This window comes from Clinocottus analis, unplaced genomic scaffold, assembly GCF_023055335.1.
Source record: "Clinocottus analis isolate CAN_PGR_092001 unplaced genomic scaffold, fCliAna1.0.p SCAF_9, whole genome shotgun sequence".
NCBI lineage: Eukaryota > Metazoa > Chordata > Actinopteri > Perciformes > Cottidae > Clinocottus > Clinocottus analis.
The window spans coordinates 14,715,245-14,740,882 of NW_027176251.1; the positions used below are offsets into that span (position 1 = coordinate 14,715,245).

Genomic DNA, 25,638 nt, shown 5'->3' on the forward strand with positions numbered 1-25,638 from the left:
AGCACAGATAAATCCCAGTTTGCAGTAAATCCTTCTCTTTTTTTTGCTTTCTTCACAGGTTACTGACCTCGAAAAAAGGGGAAAAGTAGCACAGTTTTAGCGACCGTTTCTGTCAACCAAAACCCCCCAACGCCCGCTTCTAATAAAAAAGAGAGCAACATTTGGAAAACTAGTGGACTAATGAGACAAAGTTAGTGAAAGTGTATCCCAACTTTTCCCGTTTTAAGTGGTCGTCCCTTGAGCGCTCTGCTGCGCAGACGAGGGGGGCACGAGTGACGTCAGCGGAACGTTTCTGAGTGGACACGCGGGGCCACGAGACACCTCGCGAGCTGCAGACCTGCTGCAGGTGGACACACTGTCCTACAAAGAAAATTACATAATTTAACAGACACTTAGTCGATTGGTAACTGATTTAGGGATGTCAGCTGATTTTGTGTAGAGATTGCTGCTCTCAGCTCATGTAAATGAAGCTTCATGTCTCTAACTGGGCCGGTAAACACAGTGTCTCCCAACCACACATTTATTTACAGTCACGTCCCTTTGGTGACATGAGAACTAAGTCATCCTTACAGTTCCTCGTTGGCTAAGAAAATAAAAGGGAAGTTGGTCAATCTAACCAAAAGGAAAGAGAAGCAGGCACGCCACCGATAAAACTAAAGAGTACAAAGGGAGGTGTACTGGTCCACAGAGTCACAAAGGTCGACGAGAAGGAGAAAGGAAGCCAAAAGGAAGAGAGCAGGTGACTGAGGGAAGAAGGTCAGAAGGGCAGCAAAAACAAGCATCAGCCACTGCAGGAAGAGAAGAAGATGGGTGGACGAGAGGCGCAGTGCTGCTGGCTGCTGTTCACACTCTCTCTGAAAGGTGAGAACACCGGCAACATCCTTGGTGACACCACTTAGCACTGGGAGGATGAGATGACTCTGCATGTGTCTGGAGTTTCAACACTGATTGAATATAAATAACTGGAAGTGTTTAGCTGGATAGCTCATTTTTAGAGTGACATTGATATGGCATTTAAAGCAGATGTGTGGTCACAACGGGACTGCAGGATTATGTCAGCGCCATTTGTGCAACACCTTCCCCAAATGTTATGTTGCAGTCGCCACACACAAAAAAAGGTTACATTCTGGGGAAACAAGTACCACAGTAGCAGAACGATGTGAATGTATCTATTCTTGTTGCTTTTCTCACATTGCATCAAAAAAAAACTAATATCATGAATAGACAGATTCCTACTTCAGTTTAAGTATTTTTAAATGTTCTGAAATAAAGTGTTGCAGATTGTTACAATAACAATTGACAGTTATAATAGAAATGCAGTCAAATGTGTCAGTTGAATAAAGTCATTTAATGTAAAATATGTTCCCTTATCTTTCACCTGTAAAGTAATCTAACTAATTAAGTTCATTATACACCATTGTTATATAACTTGGTGCTGATGATATATTTTAACACACCCCCTCTGCCCCTCAGGTGTTCTTGCAGGTGATTGGTCAGTTCGTCTCCCCTCCAGTCCTATCCATGCTGTGATTGGTTCCTCTGTGGTTCTCCCTTGTTCCTTTGACTACCCCCAAGGTGCTAATGAAACCAAGGAAGAGGGGCGGCCCTCTACTCAGGTGATTCAATAAAGAAGGCATTGTTATCCGTTGCAATACATCTTGCAGTGTGTCTTCAACCAGAAGACTTTCTCTGAATGGTTTCAAATCTGTAATCAGAAAGAACGTGCAGCTGATTTAACCTCTTCAAACAAATTTAAGCTTGCAATTAGTGATTTGAACATCTAGAGCCATGGTAACATTGGCATAAGCATCTGCTAATCTGCAGTGTTTCAGGACAAAAGATCCTAATTTTCTTCTTCTTTTTTTGCAAATGTGTCAATGTGTCTCTATTAGGGTGGCGGAGAAGAAGAAGGACAAGAGTACAAAGTTTTATCTGAGATGTGGTGTCTTGAAGACAGTCGCTGTATAACATCAAGGTATTGTTGAAGACACACTGAAACATCTGTGATTCATTGAGGCAAAGCCCTCGTAGCACACGGTTAAGACAAACAAAGTAAGTTTCTAAGTCTTTCTGTCCGTCTCAGCTACGTCTTCCACAGTGCCGGTATCTTCCCAGATCCATCCTACCAGAACAGGGTGGAGTACCTGGGACAACCAGGGACAAAAAACTGCTCCCTGAGGATCTCTGATGTGAGAGAGTCAGACAGCGGAGCGTATGTGTTTTACCTCATCACCAGCCACCCTACACAGAAGATGCCAGCGCAGAGCGGTGTCCAGCTCCTGGTGACAGGTGGGAATATTTTGTGTACACTTGACCTTAATGAATATGAATATTTGTACTTTTCAAGTTCTTCAATACTTCAATAACAAGTGCTGATGTTTTGTCACCGCTGCTGAAGTGAACCACTTCCTTTCTGCAACTCTTTTTTACACTTTGTGCTATTTAGGAGAAGTGGAATTGAAACTGACCACTGACTGCATACTGTAAATTATGTATAATCATTTAACAATGTCAAAGGCTAAGTCATTGCTCACAGACAAACATGTGGAAACAAACTGTAAACTAGTCTTTGCTAAAGTTTTTAAAACAAAAAACGGAGATTTGGAACAATTTAAGGTATTAGAGCCTGTTGAAAAGCAGTCTCATTTTGGGTGTGTAGATTGTGCGGTGTTGAGAAATAGTAGTCTTGTTCCACCACAAAGATAGTTTGAAGAAATGTGTGAGAAACGTCTGTGAGGAGTCACACTCTGGTTGTTTTCTTGTAACCAATTAAGTTCATTACACACCATTGTTATATAACTTGGTGCTGATGATATATTTTAACACACCCCCTCTGCCCCTCAGGTGTTCTTGCAGGTGATTGGTCAGTTCGTCTCCCCTCCAGTCCTATCTGTGCCGTGATTGGTTCCTCTGTGGTTCTCCCTTGTTCCTATGACTACCCCCAAGGTGCTAATGAAACCAAGGAAGAGGGGCGGCCCTCTACTCAGGTGATTCAATAAAGAAGGCATTGTTATCCGTTGCAATACATCTTGCAGTGTGTCTTCAACCAGAAGACTTTCTCTGAATGGTTTCGAATCTGTAATCAGAAAGAACGTGCAGCTGATTTAACCTCTTCAAACAAATTTAAGCTTGCAATTAGTGATTTGAACATCTAGAGCCATGGTAACATTAGCATAAGCATCTGCTAATCTGCAGTGTTTCAGGACAAAAGATCCTAATTTTCTTCTTCTTTTTTTGCAAATGTGTCAATGTGTCTCTATTAGGGTGGCGGAGAAGAAGAAGGACAAGAGTACAAAGTTTTATCTGAGATGTGGTGTCTTGAAGACAGTCGCTGTATAACATCAAGGTATTGTTGAAGACGCACTGAAACATCTGTGATTCATTAAGGCAAAGCCCTCGTAGCACACGGTTAAGACAAACAAAGTAAGTATCTAAGTCTTTCTGTCCGTCTCAGCTACGTCTTCCACAGTGCCGGTATCTTCCCAGATCCATCCTACCAGAACAGGGTGGAGTACCTGGGACAACCAGGGACAAAAAACTGCTCCCTGAGGATCTCTGATGTGAGAGAGTCAGACAGCGGAGCGTATGTGTTTTACCTCATCACCAGCCACCCTACACAGAAGATGCCAGCGCAGAGCGGTGTCCAGCTCCTGGTGACAGGTGGGAATATTTTGTGTACAATTGACCTTAATCAATATGAATATTTGTACTTTTAAGGTTCTTCAATACTTCAATAACAAGTGCTGATGTTTTGTCACTCCTGCTTGAAGTGAACCACTTCCTTTCTGCAACTCTGTTTGACACTTTGTGCTATTTAGGAGAAGTGGAATTGAAACTGACTGCATACTGTATATTATGTATAATCATTTAACAATGTCAAAGGCTGAGTCAAGACAAACATGTGGAGACAAACTGTAAACTAGTCTTTGCTGAAGTTTTTTTTTTTAAAACGGGGATTTGGAACAATTTAAGGTATTAGAGCTTGTTGAAAAGCAGTCTCATTTTGGGTGTGTAGATTGTGCGGTGTTGAGAAATAGTAGTCTTGTTCCACCACAAAGATAGTTTGAAGAAATGTGTGAGAAACGTCTGTGAGGAGTCACACACTGGTCATAGAGTTTGGGTAAATATTTTTTTTAAATGGTAGAGAACAGCAGAACAGACATTTATTATCAAACAAAAGCTGTGTATATGTATGCGGGTGAAAAATTTTCAGAAATTAAAAAAGTTCTGGAAACAGTTCTGAAGAAACATCATTAAAAGAAAGCAAAAACACTCAATGTGTGTATTTCTACAATGCTTCTGCCCTGCTGAAGTACATGCAGACTATCCAGTCAAATGATGACGTTCGTCTACCTGAATATCTAAAGTAAGCAATCTAACCACACATGCACTTGTCCTCTTTCCTAACCCTTGCCTCCTCCAGACTCCTCCAGTGCCGTCACAGTGTCCTCAAGTCCCTCCAGTGACATCACGGAGGGCGGGGCCTTACGTCTGGCCTGCTGCAGCCCTGCAGCAAGTCCACAGGCTTGTTTCAGATGGTACAAGAGCACAAGCACCGGCCTGAGACACGCTGGACAGGTGTGGAACATCAACGAGGTTACATCTGATGACTCCGGCAGCTACTACTGCCAGATACACACAGGAGATCAAGTGCAGAACTCAACGAAGCTGCACATTGACGTGCAGTGTAAGTGAAGTCATTCTTGATTTAGCCATTCTGTTTTTGCGTAACTTTTACAAAAGTTAAGCAAGGTGCTTCTGACCAGAATAACCACGTCACTGACCTTGCATCTCCTTCCTGTTTTAGATTCTCCGCGAAACACAGCGGTGTCAGTCTCTCAGACACAGGTGGGGCTTCCTGTGACGCTCACCTGCAGCAGTGACGCTAACCCGCCTGTCCGCACGTACACCTGGTACCAGGGTGCAGCGTGTCTCCCTACAGCAGACAGAAGCTTCCATCAAGCAAGGCAAACCCCGGCTGCACCCACGGGACGGGGCCCGACGCTCAGCAGTGCCGACTTCACCGCTGAGCGGTATGGGCAGCACTGCTGCGTAGCACGCAACAGACACGGATCTCAGTTTGAAAGCATAACTCTCGAGGGTACCAAAGGTAGGTCGATGACGATCCTGTCACTCACACCGTCAAGAGTTTTGCAGTTTTCAGTGGCGGCCATGTTTGCCCCCTCAACCCTGCAGAAAAGAGACCTAGTAACACCTGTTTTGTGTGTTGTTATGTATTACAAAGACAAAGTGGTACACAGTCACTTGGTATGTGTAAATGGGGAGATATTTGTGATTTGTTGGAGGAGATTGAGCCACCCATCCTGTAATTAATGGCTGAGCTATTTCGCCATCCTTTACCTGCCACGTTTTAAGGTTCTGTGATGCCAACATTATTTTAACGTTTGACACCCTACTTATTTCTTCCTTAGCTTTGAGATGCAACTGAGTCTGTCCAGTGTGTATTTAGTTGAAATATTTTACATTTAATTCAGTAAAAACAAACACTACCCCTGCTGTCACGAAGCCCAGCTTTATGAAATACATCCATTCACATGCATTCACATTGTATTAAAGACTACTGCCTGAGATAGTTTGTTCAGGCTCTAATCCCTTTTCTGTCCACGACAGTGACGACCCCGTCTGAATCTTCAGGAGGCAAACTGGTGATTATCGGAGTGACCGTCGCCGTTCTACTGGCTATTGTGGCCTTAGTGGCCTTTTTATTGACAAGGTGAGTTATTTGCTTCTCTTACAGCTGATCGGTATTATACAGTATGTCTTTATTTAGTTTATTTAATTTTTTCAGCGTTTCAGCATCAGGAATCTTCGGATTTTATTATTTACAAGAAGTGATGCTGTGTCTGAAACCTTCTGATGCTTCATTTATAACTCTTATTATTCACATGTTTGTTGTTTGAATTATTTCAATCATAAGACGTTACTATAATGTTTCACTAAAAGGTTGAGGTGATGTCCACAGTATAGTCTGAATATTAGCCAAAGATCTTCAGTGTTAATAAATTGTTTTTTTTTTTTAAGACAAATGGATCAAGATCAAAATAAGTTAATAATGCAAATGTCAGTGTTTTATGATCAATTCTTTGTCCTTTCAGGAGACAGAAGTCATCCAGACACCAGTCGTATGTCCTCACTGAGACAACTGCTTCAGCACCTTAAGGACTCATTCAGCACAAAGTACAAAACAAAGCACAACCATCAGAAGAGACCTTTTTTCATTAAAGTAACTTATCATAGCTTGTTTTTTGTAAAGCCTCAGACACTTGCGTGTTTATCTCACACCTCATAATTCCAAGTAAACCCTGATGATACGCAGACACCTTCAAACTAGTACTGCATCACATACTGCTGTACATTTGGGCTGCTTGAAATCGTGCACACAGAAGAAAAACAACTTGCAATAGTGATTGCAGTGGCATCAACTCACACACTGTGACCACCCACAGATCAGGCAATAGATCCTGAAACCCTTAACTCCTGGATTTCAATGAACTGAGCCCAACGAGGATGAACACTTCAGGCTTTAAGAGACTAAATGGTTCAATTAAAAAGAGAACTAAAACAATTAGTCTGATTATCTATTCCATTATTTAGTGTGGTTGGGATAAACTAAACGCTGCTGTCAGGATTTAACCAAGCAAACTTCAAGAAAAGTGTTTCGGAGATGATAAACGGAAAGTCCCCTGTTCTCATCAAAGTCCTCTAGTCGGTTAAACTGTTGCAGGAACAGATGTGAATGTGAATACACCCTCCATGGTTCATCATATGACATCCGTAGATGACATCCGCTGCCACAGATTTACAAAAGCACGTCACAGAGTGCACCCAGTTCTCTACAAGAAATGTCAAGAAACAGCTGTTGCTGGAAGCCTGTTGGTGATGATGATGAGAATGAAGATGATGACAGAAAACACAGTCATAAGGATCCAATTAGAAGCAGTTTGCAGGACGGGGCCTCATCTGTGTGGTTCTGAGTAAACTCTTCAGTGTGATAAGGCTCTAAAAGATAATAGCCAGAGCCTTTGCATGACAACCAGGAGGACAGTGACTCGAACTTCCATTTAAAAATTCTTGGACATCAACTCCTCATCTCATTAGTCTATTTTTGGAGTGTTTCTTATGCCTGATTTATCATATTTAATTGAGCTGAGCAAAGAAGTGCACATATGCTAATAAAGTAAAGTTTCACATAATGTATGCGGACGTCAATTCGAGATCTGGTCAGGTGCATTTACTGGAAGTTTTTTACATTTGATGATTCAATGAGGAGAGGCTCTACATGTTGTAATGCCACTGATTCCATTATAAATACCGAGCTTCTCATTTTAAGCTACAGTGTATGTCTGAGATTTACTCTAAATGGGACATATTTAGGCTATTAAGTTTACCAGAACTTAATGTACATGACTACGTCAAACTCAAGGGAGCAGCAGATCCTGATCTTATCACAATGATTCCTGATACAGTCTGCTGTACAATACCAGTAGTGCACGACTGAACAAATGTTCAGCAAACATCCTCATGATGAAATAGTATTAATTCAGGATTTTTTATTTAACTCCAAAAAAAATAAAGTAATGCTTTCTTGGTATTGTCTCCACTGACATGAGAAGGAGTGTACAAAGAAGGAGTCGGGGGCGAATGAGAGGTGTCGCTGCACATTTAGTGTCGGCAAACTTGCTGCTCAACTTTTAACTCCAGCAGGTCTTTTTGTAGAGCTCCGCGCAGCAGACACATCTCAAACAGTCTCGTACAAATTGTATACCTCGTGTGGTGAGATGTCGTCAGGCCGAGGCAGGCTTTACACGTTTCCATCTGTGTAACGCTGTTCTTTAGGCCTGTTTAAGCACGATGTTTTCATAATGGCAGCTCCCCTGAAATGCAACAGGACAATTTTAGACATTTTGTGTTTAACGTTAATTTTACTGAAACAGTAGGTTTCTCTTACCTCTTCACGCACAGCAGAATTGCGTCTCAGCCTCCTTTAACAATCAAGTAAGAAAAGTGTTAACATTTAACTCTTATTCATTTCATGCAGTCACAGTATGAAATGTCAGGTAGAGAATCAAGAGTATGGGTATAACTTAACTTACCAAATAATAACTAGTGGAAGCAAAAGGACAATAAAGACTTTGACTCCAATACCAACACAGAGGATGACACGGTTTACTGTTAGCAGAGATGAGAGAAAAAAGGGTTTGAAATTAAACTAACTTTCAAAGATAGTTATAAATGTTCAACAAAAACATTGTCAACGTTAAGTCTTCTGTATTTACTACAATCTTTTTAACAAACAGTTTTGACTCTAACTCTAGATTGATGGTTGCATACAAGATTAATACAATTTTGGTGTTTCCTCAACCCCCTAAAACTCCATTAAATCACACTAGTTTGCAACAACAACTATCATTCCTCATCAGATGATCTACTTGATCACACGTCAATACAATTCCTGAACCGGTTGCACTTGCGTATCTTTCCTGCACACTCACTGTCTGTTTTGGCCACTGGTAGCAGCACCTCAGTTGAGTTGCTTCCCCCCAGTTGGTTCCCGGCCTGGCAGAGGTAGAGGCCAGCGTGGGACGCCTCCACAGAGGGGAGAGACAGCACCGGTCCTGACCCCACCTGCAGCTGGGAGCTGGAGCTGGAACTAGTACGTCTGTACCAGGTGTACTGGTCTGCTGCAGGGTTAGCGGCGCAGCTGCAGGTCAGATTCACACCGCCGCCCTCGACAACATGTGGCGGGTCCGTTGAAATAGAAACATTTTCTGGACGGTCTGAAAAAAGTACAAAAAAAACACAGCACATCTAAACACTTTTATTCTAAAATGAGAGAGGAATCAAAAGGGCTTGCACAATGCTAGACATGAAGATAACCTACTGGAGCAGTGGTTTTTCAACCTGGGGAATAAATGTGAGGGGGGGTCACACAACGATTGAAGGCATTACAATGATAATGGAAGGAGGAATTTACATACATTGGCTTCCCCACCTGTACCTTCCTCTAATGTATTTTATTTCCTTGGAAATACTGGAAATGTTCACCTCTAAGATTAAGATTCATCCAAATAAAACAAGGGTAAAAAACATGATCTCTTAACATCACACTAAGGCGAGGGTCACAGGGGTGAGGGGTCACACATGCTTAATGTTAGGAGGCCACAGGCCTGAAAGATAAGCAACCAAAGAAATAGAGCACATTTGCTAGACTCTAATAATCATTAGATTATATGCACATGTCAACATATCTCAGTCTGATGGACTGAATTATATCTCAGTTCCTCCCAGTTGTTTAGTTCTCTAAATGAAACCATGTCCAGATGTCCTCTGCTTTCCCTCCTTTCCTCATCACCTGACTGACACACACCTGTTCTAACTTCCCTAATCAGCTCTGCTTGACCGCTCCCGCTCACCTGCATCTCATTCCCTCGTCAGCCACACTCCACAAACACATGTCCTCTCAACTGTTCATCATGTGTGCTTTCTGCATGTCGTTTATGATAAATGATACATGCCGCTAGCTGTCTGCATTCCTGTTTCCCTTCATGACCATCACTGTGACAAAAAGAGTCAAGAATGTTTCTCAGACATTATCGCCAAATGAATAGGAGTATTTTATAAAATATGTATTTCAAATCAAATACAGCTCTTTAAATTATTTCCCCCTATCAAAAGGTGATAACTGAGTTTTTGAGCACTCCTCCGTCTCTGAGCCTTTCACACTTCCTGACAACAGACAACAGACTGGAGCTTTGAACTGCCACTTGACTGACTGTTGTATTGCACTTTTACAGGTTTCTGGAACAAACTCAAACACGTACATTTAAAACCACTTCAACACACTTACACTGGACATCAAGGTGAACCTCAGTAGAGTTCATCAGGTCGACGCCTCTCAGGCTGATATTATTCCAGGCCTGACAGTAGTACAGTCCACTGTGGCTGAGCTGGAGGTCAGAGATGGTGTGATTCTGCCCTGAGCTTATAAAGTGTCCATCTTTATAGAGGCTGTATCCACTTTGTGTCACAGGTGGGTTGGCATCACTGCTACAGGTGAAAGTCACCCAACTTCCTCTGATGGCTGATGGATCCACTGACAACGTGACATTACTGGGAGCATCTGGCAGACAGGAGATTAACAGAGGGAACAAATATACCAGTGAATCACAATGAAAACCTGTAAATCAGTTTGCATTTCTGCACTTTCAGTTCCCTCGTCTCAAAGTCAATGGGTTTTACTGAATACGTTCTTGTCTGAAAAAAAACTTCTGCTTAACACAAGCTTTAAACGTCTTGGTCTTACAGCCTATTTTTCATTGACAGATAAACCTATTGTGAAATTTGAAGGCTTTACCAGTCTTAAAAGAGGCGCATGCTAACACGTGGCTTAATGAGACTAATCGTCAAATGTTAAGACATAATTCATAATTTTGCTGCTGGCAGTAGCTTTTTATTAACAGGGAGATATAAAAGTGGCACTCATCTGCTTTTCTAAGTCAATACTCAGTAACAAGCAGGACTATATGTCGTTTGCTGAACTATTCCTTGCATACATCACTAAAATAGGAGTTTCTCAAGCAACAATGTCATAATAAACTAACTTACACTGAACGTCCAGAGCTACCAGATCAGATACAACTGACTCCTGTCCTTTGACAGCACAAAAATAATTCCCAGCATCCTCTGCTTGTGCCTGGAACTGTGATTTGGCTCCTGGAAGTCCATCTTTAAACCAAACTGTTCCAGGAAGTTGGCAGGATGTTTCACATTTAAGGGTCACGTTGTCTCCGGCTCTCACCCTGGCAGGGGAAACGCTGGCACTCAGCTCTGCATTGGTCAGTCAAAGAATTACCAAGTCAATGTGATGAGTTACACATTACACACTTTGTCAATTTAGATGACCATTTTGCAAATAAGTTGCATTTTGATGTAATACTGTTGACTTATGAGACTGTGAAGATATGTCATTAAAAAGACGACACACCCAAAAGCGGCATCCGTGGCTGAAGCTAAGATGCCTGTGTGTTTCTGACCTTTAGGTTCACTTGTATCACGCGCCTCGTTAGTTGGTTCACTTTTCTGCTGATAAAAACAGTTGATAAAAACCTTTACCTGTGACAGTGAGATACACTGACTGTTTACTCCGCCTTCCATACACCTCTGTATCGAACCTGAAGTAGTAATATCCGGTGTCATTAACCTGCAGGTCATGAATAGCCAGGCCACAGTCGTGCTGCTGGTCCCCAAGATATTCAAAACGATTTTGATATGAAGGAAGGTCTGAGAGCGCAACACGTCTCCAGGTGCCATTTTGTAATTCCCCTTTGTACCACGCAGTCTTATAAACAGTTTCTTCAGCTGCGTAGTTGTAAGAGCAGCTGAACTCCACCGACGATCCATTTAAAGCACAAGGGTCTGGGTTTTCAAAAATCACAGACAAACTGGCACTTACAGTTCCTGCAGAGAGATCATGTCATGTTAGTTGTGTCATATCACTGTAGGTGCAGAGTTAAAAGAAGACATATTTCTTTAACTTTAAGATGAGACTTGAGAGCAATGAAAGGAGTCGATTTATCTGAAAAGTCTAGACCGTGTGTTTAATAAAGAGTTGGTCGGGTTGCAAACATTTTAATTTGGATAAGTAAAGACTGTGCCACCCCCATCCCTTATGAAAATGAAAATATGGAAATAGCATTTATGCATTGTGATCACTACTTCCAGTGCACATCCATACACACTTAACAGACATGACAGCTATTTTCTTCACTTACAACTAAGCTAAAGGAAACACTAAACAAATGATGTTTTATATATATATATATATATATATATATATATATATATATATATATATATATATATACATACATATATATATATATATATGTATATATATATATTTATAAAACATATATATGTATATATATATTTTATATATATATATATAATATATATATTTTTTTTATTCATTGAATGGTATATATATATATATATATATATATATATATATATATATATATATATATATATATATATATATATATATATACACCATTCAATGAATAAAAACAGTAGTTATGGAAAGAAACGTAAGCCTAGCACTTTGTGTTAAAAGGTCTTTTTTAAAAGAATCGCTCCTTACCTGGCTTCAGGATCAGAAGCATTGCCAGCATTTTCCCCATCAACGCAAAGCACAACATTTGGAGATGGACGTGAGATTTGGAGAATTGATCTCTCATAAATTGCCGTCAATGCGAGCAGCACGGATCAGGACGATAGTAGAAGCCAGAGTGAGGGTAGGATGAGTCACAGAAAGCATTTTACTGGAAATATGTTTCGACAGCAGAAAAAAAAAAGTAGCAGATGCACAAAAATAAACGAAAATAGCCATTTTAAAATGGGGAACTTATGGTTGAGACTTCGTTTGCATGTGTTTGTTTAACGCCGGCTGAGTTCTTTCTTTCACTCTCAAATGTGTTTCACAAGACATACTTTTAAAAGTAAACCTGTTTCAACATTGAGCTCCTACTCAAAAGTCGACATCAACACTGAGATGTTTATCACCATATGTGACATCTCACAATTATTCATTTTTTTACAATTATTTTGTATTTTGGCAACATCAGTCTCTGGGCCAAAGATTCTGGACAGATTGCCGTGAAATGTTGTTTAACCAACAGGTCAATGTTTTGAGATATTCAGTGAAAAAGACATCAGCTTGTTGAACTGGCACAACAGTTTGTACAGACATACATGATTCCTACACAATGTAGTCTGATACATTTGGTGATCCTCTGACTCTTCATGTGCAGTCAAACATCTCTGGACAGCGGTTGGATGCATTCGAGCGCCCTGGAGGATCACTTCTAAAGACTTTTTTTGAGCCCCTGACTTTTCATCTATCCTGGAAAACACCTGCAACACTCAGAGACATCCCATCACCAATAGTTGCACTGTGTGTCAATGTGCAAGTTAGCCGGGTAACTGATATGGGGAGCCTGCTAAACAGCAGCATGTTAGCATTTACAGTGGGAACATGTTAGCATGCCTCAGTTCAGCCTCACAGAGCCGCCATGCCGTTCCCTCCAGTCTTGCTATCAAGCAAGAAGCAGAGCCTAAATATAATCACCTCTTTCAACTTCAGAGAATCTTTCATCTCAACGTATCACAATGAACAACGTAACAATAATTACTGTAATTAGTACAGGCCGATTAAACAAGAACAAAAGCAAGTATGCGGTGAAAAGTGATGCAATCTCTTCTTCGCTGGCAGCAGATCGACCTGCTCGTCCTTCAGAGAAGGAACTTATTTGAAAGTAAAATTGTGTTACCCGAGTAGTTCAATTTAATTCTCTTAGAGGCAGGGAAGTGTGTGTGTGTGTGTGTGTGAGAGAGAGAGAGAGAGAGAGAGAGAGAGAGAGAGAGAGAGAGAGAGAGAGAGTGTGTGTGAGTGTGAAAGAGAGAGAGTGTGAGTGTGAGAGAGAAAGAGAGAGAGAAAGTAAACAGGGAAACCTAAAGGCTTTGCCAGGTATGCTCTGACATTTCCTCCAGCAGCTGTTATTGTCTCGGGCCTGCTCAACCTGTTTTTTGTTTCTCAATCGTAGGAATCCATCTTCAATCAGGAACACGTCTACATGCCTTTGTTGATCTCAATTTCCCACCTGGTTGGAGCGGGAGGATGGAGTGACATGGACAGAGGTGCAGAGAGAGCCGGTCTATTCATTGTTTATTGAGGCAGTATATATATATATATATATTTCAAACGAACAGTTCATACAGAAGTTTTCTTCTGAGAAGTTCAGTTTGCCAACATTTCTTTTCAAAGAAGCTGCGTCACATTCTTCAAATAAGGAAGCTGCCTGCTGACCTCACTTTATCGGTTAGTGTCAATAATCTCTTTCTTTTTTCAAGATTACGGGTGACAGAATACTGATTTAGAAAAAGAAAAGAAAGCATTTAAAACGGCAGAGGATGACAGAAGCTCAGTAGATGAATGTAAGTGATGAAATGATTGCTTTGAAACATGAAACACATTTGAGCTGTCTATCTATAAGACAACCTAACCTTTTCATAAGCCATATGCCTGATGGTCAGATGTTTATTAAAAGTGGAGAAAGATTTTCATAAATACTTAATGAACGTTAAATCAGATTATTAAATGGCGAACACGCAGCTCAAGCCAAATACACTCATCATCATCATGGACTTAAATAAAAGTCAGTGGTAGTTATTTCTCAAAACATTTAAAATACTGGCAACCTTTTTCACATTAAATGTGTATCTAAATGTGTAAAAAAAACAAAAAAACATTTGACTGTTTATATGCCTTCAGCCGTCAACATTCATTCACATCACATTTAATCTGAAGGAAAACAGTCTTGTACTTTTACTGCACGTGTATTGTGTTACTCTAGTGTCGATGGACATTGTTTAAATGTTCCAGATTAACTTGAAGAGACTGAGAGGAGAACTAATGGAGGTGAGAGGGAAGAAGAGGAAGGTTTCTCTTCTCTGCTTGCAGCTGCTGGCTCTGCTTCAAATCACCTCGCCCTCCTCAGGTAACTCTCCACGTCTGGGATTTTAAAGATTTATTTAAGTTTAAATGCTTACTCGCGTTGCAATTAAACTGAAAACATGCGTAGTCACTATCCTGACTCTGGTTAATGTTTTGCAGCCTGTACGATTTCAGTCTCACAAATCTTTCCACTCTTCCGAGACATTAATCAGAATATTCAAATGTTTAAGTGGAAGGACTTTGGGCTTAATGAAGCATCCAGTTCCTGTAAGCAAAACACTACAAGGATAGATATTTGTTGATGCATAGGACAACAACTCAACTCAACAATTGTCTGAGTATTGATGTGTGCCGTCTGCTGTCAGACTCCATGATGTCTGGTCTGTTGGATCACTGCTGCTGTGTGTTTATCTGCGTTTGGTTCATTCACTGGTTTCCTACATTTCTGGCCACTCCAAACTTCCTGGAAGAAGTATCCATAGTACGCCGAACACATGGTATTGCAAATGCTTCCTGATGTGATTGTTTCTTTTTTTTTATTTGAAGAAATGTAAAATTAGTTTTACCAGATCAAGAAAATGCCTTTAAACGTCTCTAAATAAATGAAATATCTAATTTAAATAATTATTTATCCCATTGTGCTCTTTCCTAATCTCTCTCCCACTCACAACGTTATCCTGTTTTCAGCTCAGACCAGTAACACCACCACCTCCACCACCTCCACCACCTCCACCACCACCCTCACCACCTTCACCACCCTCACCCTTGCAGCTCTCGGTTTCCGCACACGCCCAGCTGACGTCACAGTGGCTGTTGGAGAACCGGCTGTGTTTCGCTGTGGAGTTCCCGAAGCGTCTCCAAACGTCATATTCACCTTCCTCCGGAGTCACGCTAACTACAGCCTCACATGCCCCTCGGGCCACATGGAAGATATCCCCCAGGTAAGGTGGTCGCTGTCCAACCCCACATTTACTCTGACGCCTCATCTTCTTCTCCTCAGTAACAATGTCTTGTTATCCCAGTCACAAAGCTGAGGAAGTCAGCAACGTCTCTCTGAGCAGATGAACTCTGACTCGAATTGAAAGTTGCTTTTGTTTTCTAACTCGTGATAAGATTTCATAAGATGTTATATAGTTGCTTAACATTTCTACCAAGCTATGAGCATTTCCCAGCTCACAACATACGTATTTTAAATCTTGTATTCTTCCTCTTCTGAGCGCCTCTTCATTCTCTTCCCCCCGTCTCTCTCCTCAGGCTCTCTACGGAAGTTGTGAAAGAAAAAACGGAGAGTCATTAGCTGTGTGGACCCTCAAGGGAACTTCTTTCTCTGACAACGGCACGACAGTCGTATGTCAGCAGCCAAGGAATCCAAAAGCAACTTCTGCCGTCCTATACGTTTATGGTGAAGACTCTTCTTTTTCAATTTAACATCTATATCATGCCATAACATCCATATCATTAATACAGATTCAAATAATTCTACAAAATAGCAAGTAGTACTGACACCTGTGGTAAATGCGACTCCCTCACTCTGTCCCGTTGTCCTCAACCCTAGATACCGGCACCAGCAAGGCCATCCTCATTGGCTGCGCCATTGGGGGCTTCTTCGGCATGCTGCTGGTGTTCGGTTTATCGTTTACCGTTCTGAGGAGATCTAAGACCCTCCACAAGTGCTTCTGTAAGTACGGCGCCTCAATTCAGTGGTGAACGCATTGACCCCAACCTGAAGCTGATAAGTAATCTGTGATATCTTTGTGCTTTCAGGGGGGGGAGAAACACACGATGATATGAGCACAATGGTAACAAAGGAGTAGAAGGAAACTGTCGCTCTGTACCTTCCAACCAGCAGATAATGGCAATATAACTTTATAACCTTCTTACCTTGTTTGCTCTAAGTGAAAGGAAAGCTGTATTTAGGTCTTCGGGTCTGTAGGTTATATTGTCTGTTGAGGCTTAATCCATCCTGGATATCTTCACGTCCTTCTTCTGTCCCCAATAACTTGACATTGCGCACATTATACACACAAAAACAGCGTACACATTAATATAGCATGAGCACTTCAAACAAAACACCAACAAAAGCACATGCCAGATATCGTTCCCTACTTGGTTCAGGGTCATATATCAACATGCACTGCCTTTACTTTAGATACTTTATAAATCATATGTCAAACGTGTTGTCGTGGGTGTGTGTGCGCGTGTGCACGTGTGTGTGTGTGTGTAGAGCGAGCGGCAGTCAGACTGTATGTAATGTAGATTGCCACGTGTGTGATAAATCATGTGATGGGAGTGGCTGTAGCTCATGGGGAGCGTGGTCGTCCTGTAACCACAAGGTGGCCGGTTCAATGCCCAGTCTCCTCATTGTTCACGTGTCGAGAAGCAAGACACTGAACCCCCGGGTCCCTCACGCAGAATACTGCTCTTAATTCCTTAGGATGGGTTAAATGCAGAGATTAATTACCCCTAAGGGGATTCGTAAATGATAATGTCTTTCTTTCCTTATGGAAAGGGAACAATGGAAGTGTCCCCCGCAGGTTGAGCTACTGGCCGCATCGCTGTAAGGCCTTATGAAAGTCCTGAGCAAGTGATTTACTGCAGACAGGCAGCGCTTAAATGAGGAATAGACGAGAAGCTGCTCTTTGTGCCTCCACATCTGCTTCACAGCTGTATTACAACAAACTATGGAAGGTTAAATATTAACTAGTGGGGTCCTCGCTGTGCTTGTTATACCAGTTTACACTTACACTACAGTTACACTTTCACAGTTTGTCCACTTGAGGGAAGCACTCACTGCTCAGGTTACAAGCCACGCAGTTATTGTTCCACTATAGAGACATGTTCCCCTTTTATATTATTCAATAAAAACTCTGATGAATAAATTGCTTGATTTGTTTTTATATGTTTGTAGGAAACAACCATGATGCTCTTGTGGATACGCAGTCGTTGTCTCTGCGTGAAGTGTGTGGCCGAATAAAAGCTGCATGATGTCAAAACAAAAAGTAGCGAATCATTTTTTTGACAGTTACGAAAATGATGTCACCTGTATGGATTTAAAGTTCCTCTCATGTGCTGACTTTCCATTTCAATGTGCTGTGTGAACCTCTTTGTACTATCCTGTTTGAATGTTTCAGGGGAGTGAAAGCTACACACAGCAGCATCCAAATAGTTCTCACACTTTGTTGTCTGGTAGTTGGCATTTCTAATATGTATTTATAAACTGTGCACACAGATGTTTATTTCTGCATCCTTACACCTTAACAACTTGGATGTCCTCTTCATTTTCACCAACATTGTGCTGCTGCATGAAGATTTTACATCGGTTCTCTACATCTTCTCCACATCTTCCGCCGCAAACTAAAAATGATCTTTTCCGACTATACCTTATAAAGAAAGTAGCCCTTTAGTGGCACTTCAATGGCACTTCTGATAGCACTTTGTACTTTGGCTTTGTTGAAGAAATGATACTCTCTTCATTCTTGTTGTTCTGAGTTTGTACTCACGGTTGAATGCACTCATTGTAAGTCACATTGGATAAAAGCATCAGCTAGATGAAACGTAATGGTTGTACGTCATAATAAACGTCTTGTTATTTTGCATGGGCGCTTGTTCGGTAGACTAGCGACCATTGATGAGCAGGGATTTACACATCATCACAACTTTGCTATGTCTTTTGCTTCCCCCTGGGGGTGAACTCCTCACATGTCAGGAACAAGACCTCAGTCTTGCGCTGCTGCCGCCGCCGACCCTTCTGTCTTCATCAGCTGTGAGCTGGGAATGTAAATGAAAGCTGTTGTCATCTCATCGATGGTAACAGTCATCCTGCGTGATTACAACAATTCAACGTTTGACCCACTCTTTCACAAATTTCACAAATGTGCCACAATTACATTTTAAAACTCATTTTAAAAACCCACCTTTCTTTGCTGATTTTGGTTTAGTCCGAGGTGGCCTCATGGCGTTTGTAAAGTCTCCTCTTAACTTTCTAATGTTCACCTACATGTTTTTAACTAACTGTTGAATTTTTTTCAATTCCTCCTAACCTTTTATTATATTTTATACTTTTTTTTGTTGGTTTTTGCTTGTATTGAAGCAGATATTAACCCTTACACCTCTATTGGAAAGCACAAACTTGACTTGTCCCAAAGTAATTGAAACAATATAAGTTATTAGCAAGTTTTTATAAGATGCAATTAATATATAAGATGGAGGAAATTACCCTTTTCCTCAAAATGATCTGATGATCTGAAACACTGACACTAACGTGTCCATGTGACTCTAAACCATGATAAAATAAAATAAAACACCCCCAAATGTGTTATCAATTTCACTGAAATAATGCGATTGTATTACATGGCAACAATCTCAACTTTACACTGCAAGAGAATTCATTGAAAGCTTGACAATGTTATTTGACAACTGGTATTTGGTTGCTTTTTACTGTGGTCTTTAAATTCTCTGACTGTGTGTTGTGACACCTGATAGAGCAGCATGGAAAGCCAACGACACACACACACACACACACACACACACACACACACACACACACACACACACACATATACACACACCACACACACAGAGCAATCAGCAGGAGAGCAACTCAGCCTGGTCTTTTCGTTGATACAACAGGGGCAGTATGGAGCAACGTGTTGACTCAGCTGCTAAGCTACACCTCGGTTCACTCATGATACGTTCCTGTCATATTCGGTCTGATTTCTTCACTTTCTCCAACACGGACGATGTGGCCTTACTTAGTGTTTGCGTGGCAAGCGTTCAGATGAGACAATAGTGTGCACTTACAGTAGGAGTCAGTCGGGTCACCTCTTGCTCGTCATTTCTTAATTTTGACCAATGTAATGTGTCTAAATACGCCACAGCGCTAGGTTTTATAGAGTTTACAAATGTGACATTAAGCATTACTATCTTTTAGCTGCAGGTTGAATACATTTCCAGATGATCTGTTCAGACATAAGTGCAGCTTTCTTAGCTGCTGACTAACTGGATCTGATTCACTGCAATGTAAGCTTGACCTTTAGTTTCATTGTTTATGGACAAACATCCTAAATACCATAACAAAGACGTGTGTGTGTGTGTGTGTGTGTGTGTGTGTGTGTGTGTGTGTGTGTGTGTGTGTGTGTGTGTGTGTGTGTGTGTGCGCGTGTGTGTGTTCACTGATAACCTACATTGTTCAGTGTGTTCTCAAGACGACCCAAACAGAAAAGGGATCGGTTTAACTTGCAACAGTTTTCATTGTCTTAGGAAATGTTGAAGGGAATGTTAAACTATTACAATTCAAGTTAAATAGTGACGAGTTGAACATATTGAGTGAGATTAGCAGTAGAGCAAAGATAGACTTTACAACTTGCAGAAACCTTTTCACTGACCTACAGATAACCTCTATTTCAACCACGTGGTCTGCTGTCTTTGCTCTTTTTTTCATTTAAAAAAGAACAAAATACAAATTAGTATTGTTAGGCTACATTTAATTTAATTTCATAAGTGTACATCTTTTATTACTTTTTACAGATATGACACATATGACACATTTTTATCTTTGTTATCACCACGAACAGATCCTAAACATACGGAAAGAAACCCCACACTGAGTATCCGCTCTCTAATTCTATCAGTGACAGAGTATTGATGTGGAATACAGTGACCTTTATTCACCCTCACGTGAACAATGTAATGCTCCACGCAGACAGATACCAGGAACAACAGATACAGTGCAGCCACAGAGCTCTTCACTCCCTCATTATTGTGCGTTATGGGAATTTTAAACTGGATACAAATCAGTTTGAGAAAACTATGCAAATGAATGTTCAAAATGCGATGGGGGTGAATAAGCCACTGTGAATCTTATCTCTGTTCTTTCTCTCTCAGCTTTGTCATCACCAGTTGCTGCTCTAATTTGCTGTCAAATTGTTGAATTATCACTTACACACACACATATTAAACTACTGTCTGTGTCTCTGCCATTCTCTATCTCCTCTGCTCTCACAGTATTATCGTTTGTTGAGAGGCTGATGCGTGCCTTGGCTTTGTCAGCGTGTGACAGGAAAAGATATTAATAGTCACTGATCACCACTGAGACACATGCATGCACTTGCATAGTTCTGCATTCATGTATTGTGCGAAGGTAACACCAACAGAGATACCCACCAAGGTTCAATGCAGCATGTGCCAGAAACAAAGTCCAACAGTTTGGTATTTAAGTGATATAAAAATGATTAAACATCCAAATAAAACAAATACATAGTTCCCTTTTAAGAAAGATTGTGAGTTTATATCGATCCTGGGATAAGTTACAATAAAAAAAAAAAAAGTCTTCCTCCTAACCAAGCTTAGCTAAAAAATAAAAAAAAAGATTTAAAAAAAAAGGTGAAATGCCTGTCAACCATAAGACCAACAGAGAGCTCTAATCCACTGGGAGGGGAGCTCTGGCGGATACCTGGGAAACCTGGCAGAGCCTCAGAGGGGGACACAACAATGAAGTGAGATACAGACGGACACAAAGACCCTGAATAATACATGCACACACGCCTCCTGACTGTGTCTACTCTGGGGCTTTGATATGCATTTGTTAAAGAACTGAAGTTAATTGTGTTGTGTCAGCGTTGAGAGAAGTTGACTCAACTCTCACAGTTTCTCCTCTCGACATATTTTCCATCACCCCATCTGGGTTTGCTACTCTGATATGTTGTTCAAACACAGTGTAAAAGCTTTATTGACTGTCAGTGTTCTGTCAAAGCAGTCTTGCTGGTGAATCACAGTACAGCAAATTTAACATTATAATACGAATATGAACATTATGAATCTGTACCTTTGTGTAAGTTGAAGTGTGAACTAAGTGTACAGTGTGTAACAAATCTCAAAATGGCTCTCAAAATTATCCCTGTGAAGCAAATCACAAATGACTTTCACTCCATCGTGAACCTACGCTGATGTTTATGGAATAACATGCCACTTTACGTCTATACGTAAACGTCACACGCTCACTTGTTGACATCCAAAACAAAGAGGAGGAGCAGGCGCTACTTATTCAGGTGAAATAGAAAATACACACTTTTGAGCAGACAGTGTCTTGGAACATTCACACACACTCCTCCTCTTCTGAACCATCAGCTCAGGTAAGCACAGGTATGGAGCAAGATAGTGGGATGCCATCAGTGTTAGAGGTCAAGGTCACCTCTCTGTGAAACCTTCCATTGGTTGTAGCGTTTGGGTTTTTCATTATTGAAGATAGACATGTGGTAGGTAGACTTTACTGAAAGAGAAGCTTGTTAATTGATTTGGAGATTTTGAGAAAAATGACCACAAATATAAAAGTTAACAGGCTTGTGCTGAAAATGTGTCACATGTTAAATGTGTCTATTTGTTTACGGCACGTGTAGCTTCTGTTTTTATCAGATATGATATGTATGACGAGTCTATAATAACATACGGGCCGATGTCTGGCTCGTCTTGACTTAACAAAAGCAACATGTTGCTGTCCTTAAATTAACATGATACAACAGTACAATTTCCAAACTGGATCAGGATTTTTAAATATTGTAGAAGTCCAGCACTGCAGTGATTTGGCTCAGTGAAGAAGGCAGACCTAAGAATGAGGATGTTGGCAGAAGATCAGTAATCTGAAGGACACTGAACTGTAACATCCACTCTAGCGAGCGAAACCTAATTATTTTGTCAAATCCTATTAAACCCAAGCATAAAGTCTATTCCGTCTGCTGCTGCTGTGTTATCTGAGATAGCGGACACATTTTAAGCCATTGGACCGAGTTTGACCTTGGCTAATGTCATGCTAACGATAGCGGCAATTACATTTTAAACAGAGGATAACAGGCCATGATTGAGGATAAGTGAGAAAAACATGATAAGGAGTTGTCTTTGTTTCTATTTCACATTACATGCAGAATCAAGTCAGACTTGCAAACAGTAAGAAAAGTGTTTATCTACTGCTAAGTTCACTGTGATTTTGCTGTGCAAGGTTTAAGCACAAGTAGACATGTGTGATTAAGGAACTAGTTTGAGCCAGAGCCAAAAAAAAAGCCAAAAAAAACAAAAAAAAAGAGAGGACGGACACTGAAAGCAGTGATATAACCTCTATGGAGGCCCAAGGGTGCTCAAGATCAATAAGAGGTCACAGTGAGGTCGCTGACAGGTCCTGTTGCATGTCCACTTCTCTCCTACTGTCATTGTACATCTTTATTGTCTGCAGAAGAAAGTTACTAACATATGGAGGACGATACGAGAGGGACATTTTATGTTAGTGTTATTTTAATTATTTTTAAAAAGGGTTAAAGAAGACTGTTGTTTTGTAATGACCGTACATTTGTTCATTTAACAACTGTACTTGTCATATTATGACTATGCATATGTAACAAGACACACTCACTGACATTACTGACTTTACAAAGTTATTACTGATGTTATATACAGTCAGTAATAATCCAACTGCTCACATGAAGAGAAATAAAATCATCAAATATCTTTGGATTCTGTAAAGCACATCATTGTGTTTGGCCCAAAGCAATGATTTTTTTTTTCTGGAGTAAAGTAGAGATTGCAGGAAAGTTGTCTGGAAAGCAGCTGGGTTTCACCCCAAGTCAAAAAATGCTCCGCTGTTTACTCTCCAAACACCCAGAATGCATCCCTGCTGGCGAGACACTGACCTCTCACACAACAAAGACCTTCTTCCCGGGGAGAGAGGAAGAAGTGTGCGCTTTGTTGCTCGCATGCATGTGTGAGAAACAAAAGGCAACGTGATGGGAAACAAAATGTTCCACTTTGTTTTTTAGTCTTTCTCACAATCATATGTTGTCTCCTGCTCTGTCTGTCTTTATCAGATTCTCTTTCTATCTGACCCCTAGTTGTGTTGAAGATGGGACATCTCACTGTTGTGGCCTTTATGGCTGGTAAGTAAAACAGAAAAGTAGCCTAGATATCTTATTTTGAAGGAAATGTTTGGACATACAAAAGCTCACTTGTTCAAAAAGCATCCCGTGACCCAGACACACATGACACAAATCCCAGTTACAATTGAACACTTAACAAAGAAAACAACACCATACGGCTTAAAAACTGCCTGTTTGCATTAAAGTCGACTCCCTCTCAACGCAATTAACATTTCATTTGTCTGACTTCCTTTCAGTTCTCTTCACCCTTTTCATGGAAACTGAAGCAAGTAAGGACAAAACTATCTTTTTACCCCGTCTTGTTTAGAAACTGGTTAAGGAAGAAATTAAACTTAATGCAGGACAATTCTACTGTTACCGTCCCAAAACGGATGCTAGAAAAAGAGACATGGTGATCGTTTGTTGGAGTAAAATCTCGACATCTTGAATCCTCCATTGAAGCGAGTTAAAGTGACTCTTGTCCCTGATGTTTCTTCCCCCCTCTCTTGTTCCTCCTCTTGTGTTTGCTCTGCAGATCCATTTAATTACAGTAAGTACAGACACTCTTATTTCCTAATTGTTATAATCTGCACAACAGCATCTCATTCCTTATATGGATTATAAATACAGAGTTCCATGTATTCACTTTGATTATTGCAAATAACATGTGCCCGGCGACAAGAGGAAATTGCAAATTTGATTGTCAAAAAGCAATATTTAATAAAACTATCTGTCTATTAGACAAGACATGATTAAAATGGTAGACGATTCTGCATTTAATTATCGGATGTTTGTTTTGAAATTAGATTCTTGCTCTGTCAATAAATCCTCTTAATTTCTGCCAGACTATGAAAGGCTACGAATCGGAGGCCTGATCTGTGCCAGCTTGTTGTTTATTGGAGGACTCAGCGTTTTACTTTGTGAGTTATGAAACCGCACAGATGAATGAGCCTGTATGGTGAACCTATGAAAGCATTTCAATTGATTTTCAAATCTTAAATATGCTAACAATAGAATCAAAGTGGTAATAAAGCATGGTAACACATCCCGCTTTGCCTTCACAGATAACAAGTGCTCCATGAAGAACAAGTATGTTTTCTTATTCTTCTTATATACTGAAATGTGTGTGTTTTTGTCACGATTTGACTTGTTGCCCTTGCCTCTTACTTCCTCTCTGTCCCTCTGTCTTTTTTCCCAAACTGCCATGCAAACTGCCGCCCCTCCCTTGTCTCGCACCTTGTAGAAAAGTGGAGGACGACAACAGTGAAATCTGATATGGTGCCTAACAAACCGGTTCCGGCCAGGAAGAAGAGCTGACAGGCATGGGGGTGGAGAGATTTGGGCGTGGTGTGTGTGTGTGTGTGTTTGGGGAGGTTGGAGGAAACACACCTGCTCAGATGATTATATCTGTAAAGACCTGTGCAAAGACAAACCACTTATGCGAGGTGTGAAAGTGTGTATCCATTTTGCCCGAAATCTGTGTAAATTATATGGGGATTTATGTTCACAAAGATGTTCATCCCTGAAAACACATGACCGTCTCCACATATTTAGTGTTTCAAAAATGAGTTTAGTCACTACCATCATGTTGTATGCTGTTATTAGTGCATTATTAGGAACGTGTGCCGTGAGGGCCTGTTGTTAATGAACTTTGATTGGATTAGATAAGACTAAATGAATCATGTGGTCATCCATTTCAACATTGATAAGATTCGAGGGGAAGATGGTTCGAAACCTTTTGTGCTCACATCCAAAAGGAAAATAAATGTCACTTTGTGGAACCAAATTGTCAATATTACAGTGTTGTTTGTCCACAGGTATAACATACATGTCAGCTTCTTGTACTATATGACCTCTAATGACTTTAACTTTTAAAAACCGAGAAAGGCAGTTATTGATCTTGAATTTTCCAGCCATTATATTATCGTACTATTATATCAAATATAAGACTAAATGATTGTACTGTAATCTTTAGTTATAAACTAATACGTTTTTATCGTTAAGACTAACTCGACGAACTTCGACATCTTCGTTCTCGACAAGCAAACATTAATGCTTCACTCCTCCCTCCCGGCTCTCAGTCGTACCGACCCAGGATCAGCTTCCACGCCCCGCTTGTCCTCAAGCCAGCCGCCAGCCGGAAGACACAAACCGACCCGGGATCAGAATTAACGGACAAAACTCCCAGCGTTTCAAACTCAGCCC

General features: G+C 40.7%; 3 protein-coding genes across 5 annotated transcripts; 2 read left to right on the forward strand and 1 right to left on the reverse strand.

The window, feature by feature from the left end:
* Positions 1-1,574: 1,574 nt before the first annotated feature.
* LOC137781558 (limbic system-associated membrane protein) lies at positions 1,575-7,166 on the forward strand. Its single transcript, XM_068570397.1, has 10 exons — positions 1,575-1,616; positions 1,893-1,975; positions 2,084-2,289; positions 2,845-2,987; positions 3,264-3,346; positions 3,455-3,660; positions 4,424-4,687; positions 4,808-5,110; positions 5,632-5,734; positions 6,117-7,166. Exons 2-10 carry the CDS (start codon positions 1,938-1,940, stop codon positions 6,178-6,180), a joined length of 1,410 nt encoding a protein of 469 aa, XP_068426498.1. The 5' UTR covers positions 1,575-1,616; positions 1,893-1,937; the 3' UTR covers positions 6,181-7,166.
* Positions 3,015-12,298, reverse strand: LOC137781557 (B-cell receptor CD22-like). Of its 3 annotated transcripts, none has more exons than XR_011077214.1 (9): positions 12,164-12,298; positions 11,134-11,478; positions 10,627-10,848; positions 9,869-10,141; positions 8,514-8,798; positions 8,115-8,190; positions 7,970-8,003; positions 7,787-7,895; positions 3,015-3,076 (listed from the first exon to the last, which is right to left on the reverse strand). XR_011077214.1 is itself a non-coding variant. In XM_068570395.1 (8 exons), the coding sequence occupies exons 1-8, from the start codon at positions 12,258-12,260 to the stop codon at positions 7,854-7,856; spliced, it is 1,374 nt and encodes a 457-aa protein (XP_068426496.1). In that variant the 5' UTR covers positions 12,261-12,298; the 3' UTR covers positions 7,767-7,853. The 3 variants fall into 3 exon arrangements, 1 of the variants encoding a protein (XP_068426496.1); XR_011077215.1 differs by lacking the exon at positions 3,015-3,076 and adding an exon at positions 4,810-4,936; XM_068570395.1 differs by lacking the exon at positions 3,015-3,076 and having other exon boundaries at positions 7,767-7,895.
* Positions 12,299-13,823: 1,525 nt separating this feature from the next.
* LOC137781684 (uncharacterized) lies at positions 13,824-17,408 on the forward strand. Its single transcript, XM_068570595.1, has 6 exons — positions 13,824-13,900; positions 14,465-14,579; positions 15,224-15,477; positions 15,791-15,938; positions 16,092-16,214; positions 16,301-17,408. The coding sequence occupies exons 2-6, from the start codon at positions 14,495-14,497 to the stop codon at positions 16,348-16,350; spliced, it is 660 nt and encodes a 219-aa protein (XP_068426696.1). The 5' UTR covers positions 13,824-13,900; positions 14,465-14,494; the 3' UTR covers positions 16,351-17,408.
* Positions 17,409-25,638: the final 8,230 nt, after the last annotated feature.